General features: G+C 56.3%; 1 protein-coding gene across 1 annotated transcript; it reads right to left on the bottom strand.

The window, feature by feature from the left end:
- Positions 1-890: 890 nt before the first annotated feature.
- Positions 891-2,823, bottom strand: LOC141030953 (uncharacterized). The gene is made up of 3 exons (XM_073506188.1): positions 2,646-2,823; positions 1,616-2,061; positions 891-1,526 (listed from the first exon to the last, which is right to left on the bottom strand). Exons 1-3 carry the CDS (start codon positions 2,821-2,823, stop codon positions 891-893), a joined length of 1,260 nt encoding a protein of 419 aa, XP_073362289.1.
- Positions 2,824-10,221: the final 7,398 nt, after the last annotated feature.

A 10,221-nucleotide genomic window follows, 5' to 3' on the forward strand; every position in this document is an offset into this window, starting at 1 on the left:
GCCCAGCCCGCCCAGCTCAATGGGCCTGCAGACCTTACGCCAGTTAACTGCACATTGCCCACCTTTGGCCTCCTTGCTGCCGTACCAAAGGAAGTCACAGATGATTCGGTTAATCTTCTTCAGAGTGGATCCGTTGATGGAGGTGGCAATGATCATGTGGACCGGCATGGCGGACAGAACGTGGCGCACAAGCGCAAGGCGCTCACCACAGGAGAGGAGCGATGCCCACCAGGTAGGGAGCTTCTTCGCCATGTGCTCCACGAGGGGAAGGAGGGCAGAGGCCGACACCTTCTGAACCGAGAGGGGGAGGCCAAGGTAAGTAACGGGGAAGGGGACAATCGTGCAGGCCAGCTCAGCCCCGATGGCCTCAATGTGCTCCTGGGAGCACTGGATGGTAGTAGCGGAGCACTTTGCGAAGTTGGTGTGAAGCCCAGAAGCGGCCCCGAACATGTGCAGCAGCCCGTGCACTGCCCGTAGATCCTGGGAGTCAGGATGGCAGAAAAGAACCACGTCGTCCGCGTAAAGCAAGACACTGCAAGCCATGCGCCTCCGTGTGAGCCGCTGAAGAACCCCGCGCTAGACCGCACGCTGGATGAGGGAGTTTAAGACGTCAATCATGATGACAAAGAGCATCGGGGAGACGGGGTCACCCTGGTGGAGCCCCTTGGTGTGCCGAAGAGGGGGGCCGGGCACGCCGTTGATGAGAATCCGCGAGCTCGCCGTGGAAGTGAGAACTGAGATCCACTCTCTCCAGCGCGGTCCGAAGCCAAGGTGGCTCAAGACGTCAAGGAGGAAGGGCCAAGAAACCGAATCAAAAGCCTTGGCGATGTCAAGCTTGAGGAGGACTCGAGAAGCTCGGATGTTGTGAAGTTTGCGAGCCGTTTGTTGAACTAGGATGAAGTTGTCGTGGATGCACCGGCCGCAATGAAGGCGCTCTGGTTTGAAGAGACGAGCTCGCTCAAACGAGGGGCCAGTCGAAGGGAAAGCACCTTGGCAAAGAGCTTGGCCAGGAGGTGGATGAGGCTAATGGGACGATAGTCCGCGAGTGAGGAAGCATCCGGTTTCTTGGGGAGCAAGGTGAGCAGCGCTTTGTTGAGCTTCTGGAACCCGCGCCCGTTAAGGGCATATAGCTTGGCAAAGGCCTCACAAATGTCATCCTTGACAACGCTCCAACTAGCGCGCAGAAACTCTATGGTAAAACCATCTGGCCCCGGCGCTTTGCCCGACAGCAGAAGCTTGACAGCATGCCATATCTCCTCCTCCGTGAAGGGTTGCTCCAGGTCCGAAAGGTCAAAGGAGCGCTGGTCAAACTCCTGGAAGTTGAGAGTAAAAGGCCTCTCCGTGTGCGACCCGATGATGCTCGAGAAGTGGTCGTAGGCCACCCGGGCCATGGTCGCCTCGTCCAAGACGTAGTCGTCCCCAACACGCAACTGAGTAATACGATTCTTCTGCTTTCGGTGGGCAGAGTGGATGCGGAAGAAAGCAGAATTGGTCTCGCCGTCCTTGAGGCAGGAGAACCACGCCCGCTGGCGCGAGATAGATCGTCAAGGCAGGCCAGCCCTAGGTAAGCGCCTTTGAGTTTACATCGAAGCCAAAACTCGGCGGGGGAGAGTGCCCGCTTGTCCTTGGCCTCGTCCAGACGCGCAATGAGCTCCCGGGAGAGGAGGAGCTGGGTGGCGATGTCTCCTAGAGTGAGGGCGCCCCAGCTATGAAGACGGCGCGCGGTGGCCTTAAGCCTCGCGTAGATGTGCCTTAAAGGGTCCGGGTCGGGCTCAACAACGTTCCAGGTCAGCGACACCACGTCGAGGAAACCATCCATCTTGGGCCAGAAGCGCTCAAAGTGGAAGCGCTTGGTGCCACCCGAGCGTGGGACACAGTCGATCAGCAGCGGGGCGTGGTCAGACGCAGCAGAGGAGAGGCAGCGCAACAGGCAGTGGGGTTGGGCCGTCTCCCAAGCCGGAGTGCACAGCACTCTGTCGTTGCAAACCAAAGTGGGACAGGCCTGCTCGTTGGACCAGGTATAATGCCTCCCGTGGAGGTATATATCACGCAGCTCCAAATCTGCAATGAAGCGGCGGAAACAGGACATAGGTCGGTGGTGGAGTCTGTTATTGTTCTTGTCTGAGGCGGAGAGAATCATGTTGAAATCGCCTCCGACCAACCAGGGTCCCGCACAGGTCGCCCGGAAGTCATGTAGCTCCGCGAGAAAAAACAGCTTCTCAGAGTCGTCTTGAGGGCCATACACCCCAGAGATCCACCAATGCGCGTCCCCAACGAGAGGAGAGACAAGCGCTGAGACGTGCAACCCGATGCAAGGGCGGGAGAGGGAGATCACTGCGAGCTTCCACGCCAAGAGGATGGCCCCCCCCACCAGGGTGCCATCCGCGGGTAGGTAGAAAAATCCCGAGAAATCAGCGCCTAAGGTTTCGAACACAACAGACGACGAGATCAAAGCGAGCTTCGTTTCTTGGAGACAGACAATACAAGCATCCGCGGAGGAAATGACACTCCGAACAGCCACGCGCTTGGCCCCAGAATTGAGACCCCGCACGTTCCAGAAAATTATCCTAAGGTTGTGATCCACGGAAGGAGAGTGAGGCCCGGAGGAGGAGACGAGTGGCCTGATGCTCATGCCGGAGCCACACCTAGGAGGCCGTTGGCATTAGGCAGCCTCCACCCGTAGAAGTCGGCAAAGGCCTGGATCACATCCTCGGCCAGAGGACGGTCGAACAAGGCGGAGTAACGAGAGAGGATCACGGCGCTGACCACCTCGTCGTCCTTAAGCAGGCCAAGCCGACGCAGCAGGACATGCTTTGCCTTCATCTCCGAGTCAAGGCCGCGATCAGCCTGAGCAATACGACCACTACGGCGCGGGGTGAAGTTGGTTGGCACTTCATTGCGGCGACGACGGGGCGCGGGCGTGAACAGAAGAGTAGCAGTGGGAGCCTGCACCGAAACTAGGAACTCATGTAGCGGAGGGGGCCAGAGCCCACGTCGCCAATAGTGGGCGTGGGCAGCTGCATGGTGCATGCAAGATTTGCGCCATCTGGCGCACCAGACACGGGCGCAGGGGTTGTTTGCATGCGGGCGGGCCCCGACAGCACGTCCAACCCAGCCGCGTGATCAGCAGGCGCAGGGACAGGGGCGGAGCGGGCCCCATCATCAGCCTCCAGCAGGGAGGCGGCAGGGATGGGCTTGGCGCTCGACACTACTCCAGAGGCAGTAGGGGAACAGCATGGTGGAGGGGACAGGATCAGTCCGGCAAAAAGCAGGCCCAGATGGGCAGCCAACGGGCGGCGTGGTGGGATCCGAGGCCGTCCGCGGGCCAGGGTGGGGCGCAGAGTCGGAAGATGGGGACAGGCAGGCCTCTGCCTGGCTGGGTGCGCGGGGGTCGAGGAGGATCGCCTCACAGTCACGCGGGCCACTCGGATCACGCGAGTGGACGAGCGCGGAGACCAGGTCGGGGGCCGCGTTTGAAACGGGCGACGACCGGTCGAAGCTGGGCCCGGGCGCAGCACTGCCAGGGAGTCCGTCCAAGGGGGAAGCAGGCGCTTTATCAGACGCTTTATCAGAAGCGATCAGGGCCCTGCCGAAAGCCGAGGAGGGGGCGCACGCTTTGTCTGGAGCGGCAGAGAGGCGTTGACGCACAGAGGGGCCATGCCTGATGACAGCGTCCGTAGGGTGGGGCCCCAAGACCCCGCGCCAACCATGGTACGACGGAGAAGTACGCCGGCGACGACCATGGGATTGGCCGCCACGACGGGACGACGGACCCGGAGCAGCACGGGGCGCGACGCCGGACATTGGCAGGAAATCATGCTTCCGGGGCCAAGGCGGGGGGCACGATGGGGAGTCCGGGTCGTCGCCATCTGTGCCATCGGAGCTAGCGCTGGGTGGCGGCGGAGGGATAGGCCGTGGGAAATCCTTGCAACACGCGATGTGGATGGAGACGGGGAAGCGAACGAGGGAGAGCGCAATGCGCTCCACGCGGTCCGGGTCTGCGTCGAGCAGGGCCGCGTCGCGCGGTGGAAGCAGCAGCTCCGACGAGCGCGGGACGCCATCAGGGTTGAACGTCCAGGCCGTGAGCCAGAACACCTCCATGTCCCGGCCGTCGCGCGTCTCCGGCGCCAACTAGTCGACGAGGCAGAACGGAGAGAGGAGCTGAACCACCGAAGCCATGTGCCACGCGTGGTCGGGGATGCCACACATCTCAATGTGGAGCTCGAAGAGCGCGGTGACCGGCTCACCGCGGGCGGAGTTGCTCCAGGGATGCAGGAGGAGGCGGAATCATGGCCAGCGGGTGCGGCCGGCAGCCACCAGAGCCCGGGACTGCGCGTCGGCGAAGCGGATGAGAAACTCCTCCGGGAAGTGGGGATGCACGGAGAACGCCGAGGCCGTCAGATTGAACTGGGAGCAGAGCAGCTCCTAGACGTCATGGTAGGTGAGACCCGAGTGGCTGCCCGCCACCATCGCAACGAGAGCGCGTCGCAAGGAGAGCTCGGCCGCCACAATCTCGCCGGAGCGGGGGAGGTAGCAGACGGCCCCAGCCGGCCGGAAGGAGGGATGACCTGTCAATGGAACGGGAGCGGCCACGGCCTCTCCGGCACCTGACCCAGAAGGCACGGGTGAGGCACCATCCCCCCCCCCCCCCCCCCCCCCCCCCCCACTGGAAGACGCAGTCGAGGGGACCGAACCAGAGGCACACGGCGGGAGCAGCGGCAAGGACGCTGGCGTGGAGGCCGACCCAGGCGCGGTCGGAGGACAGGACGTCGAGGGCGTGCGCTCGGAGGACACGAGCGGGCGGAGCCCCTGGAGCTGGCGGCGGAAGAGGCCGAGGAGCAGGGTGAGGAGGGACGAGGGCACTTGGCCGCCGGGGCTTTGCTGGAGGAACCCGAGCACGGCGCCGTGCAGAAGCGGACGACGTGGCCGAAGAACCGGCAGCGCTTGCAGCGCATGTCCTTGCGGCACTCGGAGCGCGGGTGGACCGGGTCGAGGCAGCGGCCACAACACCCATCGGCAGCACGCGGGGAGCGGGGTGGAGGAGGACGCCGGGCACCAGCGGCGCGGGAGCGGCGAGGACGCTGGCGTGGGGGCGGTTGTCTCGCCGGCCAGAAGCCAGCAGCCAGGGCCCAGCGCCAGGGTCGTCATCCGGGGCGACGTAGTGGATTTCCGATCGAGGGGCACGTCGTGCAGCAGGGGGCTGGGGCGGCGGCGACAGTCAGTCCGGCGCGGAGGGCGCCGGCGCAGCGTCACAGTGCATAATTCAAATTTGAACTACATGCACATGCTCTAATGCATATAAATTGGTTGAAAATTCAAATATGTGTCCTTGGTTGCATGCTTAGGTCCCATGCAAGAAATGGGAATGAATGTCAAACACCCTGCCACCGTCACTCGACCGCAAACATTGAGATACCTGGTTTTAAAATTCTAGAAAATCCAAAACTCGTCTGAAATTCATGAAACTTGGCATGCTATCATGGAGCGGCATAAACATGCCGTGGTAAAAATTTTGTCCCATTTGGGGCAGGTTTGGGTATATGCTTCTCACAAACCACAGCTTCTCACAACAAGCATGATGGTTTCGATAGGGTACGTCCCACATTTGGGGACGAAACGACATCCATTGCCTCTTATTGCTTTCAAAAATTTTCTCGTGTCAACATAGAACAACGGGAGTGTTGTGTCAATTTTTGTGATTTTTCGGGGTTCATTTGGACATTTTTATGCATTAACTGTGTTTTTAATGCATTTATGTGTATAATTCAAATTTGAACTACATGCACATGCTCCAGTGCATATTAATTGGCTGAAAATAAAATATGTGTCCTTGGGTGCATGCTTAGGTCCCATGCAAGAAATGGGAATGAATTTCAAACATCAGGGCACCGTTGATTGCCGGCAAAACATTGAGATACCTGGTTTTTAAATTGTAGTAAATCCAAAAATCGTCTGAAATTCATGAAACTTGGCATGTTATCATGGAGCGGCATCAACATGCCATGGTAAATTTTTTGTCCCATATTGGGCAGGTATGGGTATATGCTTCTCACAAACCAGAGCTTCTCACAACAAGCATGATGGTTTCGGTAGGGAACGTCCCACCTTTGCGGACGAAACGATGTCCATTTCCTCTTATCGCTTTCAAAAAATTTCTCGTGTCCACATAGAACAACAGGAGTGTTGTGTCAATTTTTGTGATTTTTGGGGTTCGTTTGGACATTTTTATGCATTAACTGAGTTTTCAATGCATTTATGTGCATAATTCAAATTTGAACTACATGCACATGCTCCAGTGCATATAAATTGGTTGAAAAATCAAATCTGTGTTCTTGGGTGCATGCTTAGGTCCCATGCAAGAAATGGGAATGAATTTCAAACACCAGGGCACCGTTGATTGCCGGCAAAACATTGAGATACCTGGTTTTTAAATTCTAGTAAATCCAAAACTCGTCTGAAATTCATGAAACTTGGCATGCTATCATCGAGCAGCATAAACATGCCGTGGTAAATTTTTTTGTCCCATTTGGGGCAGGTTTGGGTATATGCTTCTCACAAACCACAGCTTCTCACAACAAGCATGATGGTTTCGGTAGGAAACGTCCCACCTTTGGGGACGAAACGATATACATTGCCTCTTATTGCTTTCAATATTTTTCTCGTGCCAACATAGAAGAACAGGAGTGTTGTGTCAATTTTTGTGATTTTTCGGGGTTCGTTTGGACATTTTTATGCATTAACTGAGTTTTCAATGCATTTATGTGCATAATTCAAATTTGAACTACATGCACATGCTCCAGTGCATATAAATTGGTTGAAAAATCAAATCTGTGTCCCTGGGTGCATGCTTAGGTGCCATGCAAGAAATGGGAATGAATTTCAAACACCAGAGCACCGTTGATTGCCGGCGAAACGTTGAGATACTTTATTTTTAAATTCTAGTAAATGCAAAACTCGTCTGAAATTCATCAAACTTGGCATGCTATCATGCAATGGCACCCGACATGCTGTGGTATTTTTTGTGTCCATTTTGAGAGAAGGCCCACTCGAATAATGATAGCCAACAAAGGCATTTTGAAAAAATAGCTGCCACTTTAATATCTAACACGTTTGTATAATTCAAACCGTGTGCGTTCTGTTAACCATTCACGTGACGCCACATGTCTTGGTTTTAATGGCTATAGGAGGTGTCGTGCAGATAGCTGCTTGACCTTGACTGAACGGGAGGCGTGCGAGCGCAGTCCGGTGTGCAGGCTGACAGAGAGGCGTGCAAGCTGTCTTCGAATGCACAGGCTCACCGGGAAGCGTGCGAGATGTATGCTGCGCAGGCTCACTGGTAAGCGAGCCCTTTGACTTCCATGGCCGCCGGCCTTCCTCTCCGTGCGCGCACCCACTTCAGCGGCATTGGACGCCGCCGTCGACAACGGCGTCCCGGAGGACGACAACGACGGCGCGGCACGCCGCCTCCGCCGCCGCCGGGAATATTTTTTTCTTGGGTTTAATACTGTATCTCGATCATATGAATATAAATTCGCAGTATGACTGAATGAAAGATATGGTTTGAGCGAACTTGCGTTTTTCTCTCTGAATGTACAGACTTATCAAACGATTTTCTTTTGAAAAAAACGTCAATGGTTTTTAAATATAAAACACTCATCGCAAACGTTTTAGTTAGAACACCCGTATGCAAACCGGGAGCTTCCCCAGGAAGCCAAGGGAAAATGTGTCGAGCAGGATATGTGCATCTCTTCAACGCAAACGGTTCTTTTGGATAACCCGTGTGCAACCACTTACAAACAATTTGGTAAGAATTGCATCTGTCATATTGGGTATGTTGCCATTTCTCAAACTGGAAAGATTGACATTTGTTGATCTAGTAACATTGCCATTTGTCAACCTTGTAACACTGCGATTTGTCAAAATATGAAGCTAAAAATCACTAGCAGTACCTAATTTTTGCAACTAAAATTCATTAATTAAGCATAGATTTCATTCATAGATTAAGCAGTCGTTCTTAATTTATACAAACAGTTCAACTCGACAGCTGAACCGACCAAACTTTTCCCCAATTGTTGCCAACCACGTACTGAAATAGCTAGTTCAACTATATATACTAGCTAATTTTAAGTACGTTGTACAGTTCCACCACATCTTTAGTCTGATGAACTGAAAAAATAGTCCCTAAATACTAATACTACTGCGGAGGGGCTTTGTACTACTTCCGGCTGCCTCTGCTCTGCCGAGCGCGCTCAGTAAGAGGCGGAGGAGCCTACCAACGAGTTGGGCAACCGCAATACGGTGCATGCCGCTGTTGCAGCTTCAGCGACGCTCACCTCGAACGCCCTCTGTCGCTCCAGACGACCGCTCTTGAAGCGGTGGTTCTCCTCATAGATCTCCTGATTCCTCGCCTCTGAGGCGGCGTGTGCCGCGGCCACGGCGGCGGTAAGGCTCTTTGCATGCTCGACGAGGCGCTCCTCCTCCTCCCGCAGGAACTCGGTGTATCACGCAAGGTCGCTGATGCACATGCGGGCATCCACCTCCGCCTCCCGCCTTCAGGCGGCGGTGGCGGAGCGGGTGATGACCCCCGCGGTCGACGGTGGGCTGGCGGCCACGGTGGCCGACGATGGGATGGCGGCCACGACCACCACCTCCCGCCTTCGGGCCGCGGTGGCGGAGCGGGTGATGGCCACGGTGGCTGGCAGTGGGTTGGCGGCCACGACGGCCACCTCCCGCCTTCGGGCCGCGGAGACGAAGCGGGTGATGGCCTTGGCTTTCGACAGTGGTGTCGCGGCAACGGCGGCCGGCAACAGCTATCGACGGCCACCGGCGGCGGAGCGTGTGGTGGGTGTTCCGCGCACACCCAACAGGGACGCCACGCGCACTACACTACGTTGGGGACAGCATTGCCACCGCGGTGTAGCCTCCCAGCTGGAGCTGTCCTCTGATGAGGGCGGAGTGGCTGAGCGACGACGATGGACCGGTGCCATTGGTGATTGTGGCAGAAGCAGACGAGATAAGCTACAGTGAGGGAGGGGAAAATGCGATGCCGGACTCGCCGGCCGTGACGGTTTTTATAGCAGGCCGGTAAGCATTGGGATTTTGGGGGATTTCACTGAGTCGGTGGGAAGCTTGCGCGGGAACCTGCGAGGTTGCGCGGGAACGGGCTCACCGACGATTCATTGGCGCCACCATTTGGCCAAAAGAACACCCCCGCACACTGAGCAAGCTTGCGCTGTAAGCCGTCTGTGGCAGCGGGGTGACAAGACGTGCGAGAGGAGGACGAAAGGCCACGTACACATACGGTTAATAAAAAACGTTTGTGATTTAATTACCTACTATACTCCGTCCTGGTTTATATGGATGATTTAACTAATAAAATACGAATGCATGTCGCCAAATATTATATAGTTGGAATCGTGTTTGAACATAGTTTCCAATTATATAATTTTTATAACATGCATAACATTTTGTTGGTTAAATTTGAGGGCAAAGTATGGCACAGAATATAAAGGGGACTATAGACTAGACGGAGGTGGTAGCACACGGCCGCTCTCTACGTAGCAACGCAACTGTCGGCCGGCTTGTAGGCGACCATTTCCTGCATGTTCAACTGCTCTATGCGTGTGGTTGCTTGTGGTTCAGGCGGCCGCGGCGCGCTCTGCTCGCGTCCCGCCGCACGCGCTCTACTCTCGCGTCCCTCCGGGTGCTCTGCCCTCGTCCCTCCATGCGCGCTGCCAGTGTTTGGGGCCGGCGCACGATCACGCATGTTCGTGGGCATGCAGTTGCGCCGGGCGCGACAATGCAGTTACCCGCTACAAAAACTGCCATGCGGACGCGCAGAGAATCCAGGCCGTCCGGCCTCCATTTATTCCTGCGGCCATTTACCTTATATCTCCCGCGTCACATGACACAATAAGCACACCCACAATGACACATACAGAGAGCACATCCAGCGGTCCCCATGGCTCAATGGCGCTCCCAGCGCCCGACGACGACAACGGCGGGTAGTTCACCACGCATCACGTAGTGGACACCCACGTGAGGGGGAAGCCCTCTTGGTGGTGTACACGAACGATCCGGTCTCGGTGGAAAGCTCCATACAAACTATGGAGCGGTTCCTTGCCGAGGACAAGTACCGAGTGGTCGGCTTCGACCTCGAGTACACCATTGGTCGTACCGGGCATGATCACAAGGTTGTCGTCGCCTAGTTGTGCGTGTGAC

The sequence above is a fragment of the Aegilops tauschii genome, chromosome 1 (genome assembly GCF_002575655.3).
Source record: "Aegilops tauschii subsp. strangulata cultivar AL8/78 chromosome 1, Aet v6.0, whole genome shotgun sequence".
NCBI classification, from domain to species: Eukaryota; Viridiplantae; Streptophyta; class Magnoliopsida; order Poales; family Poaceae; genus Aegilops; species Aegilops tauschii.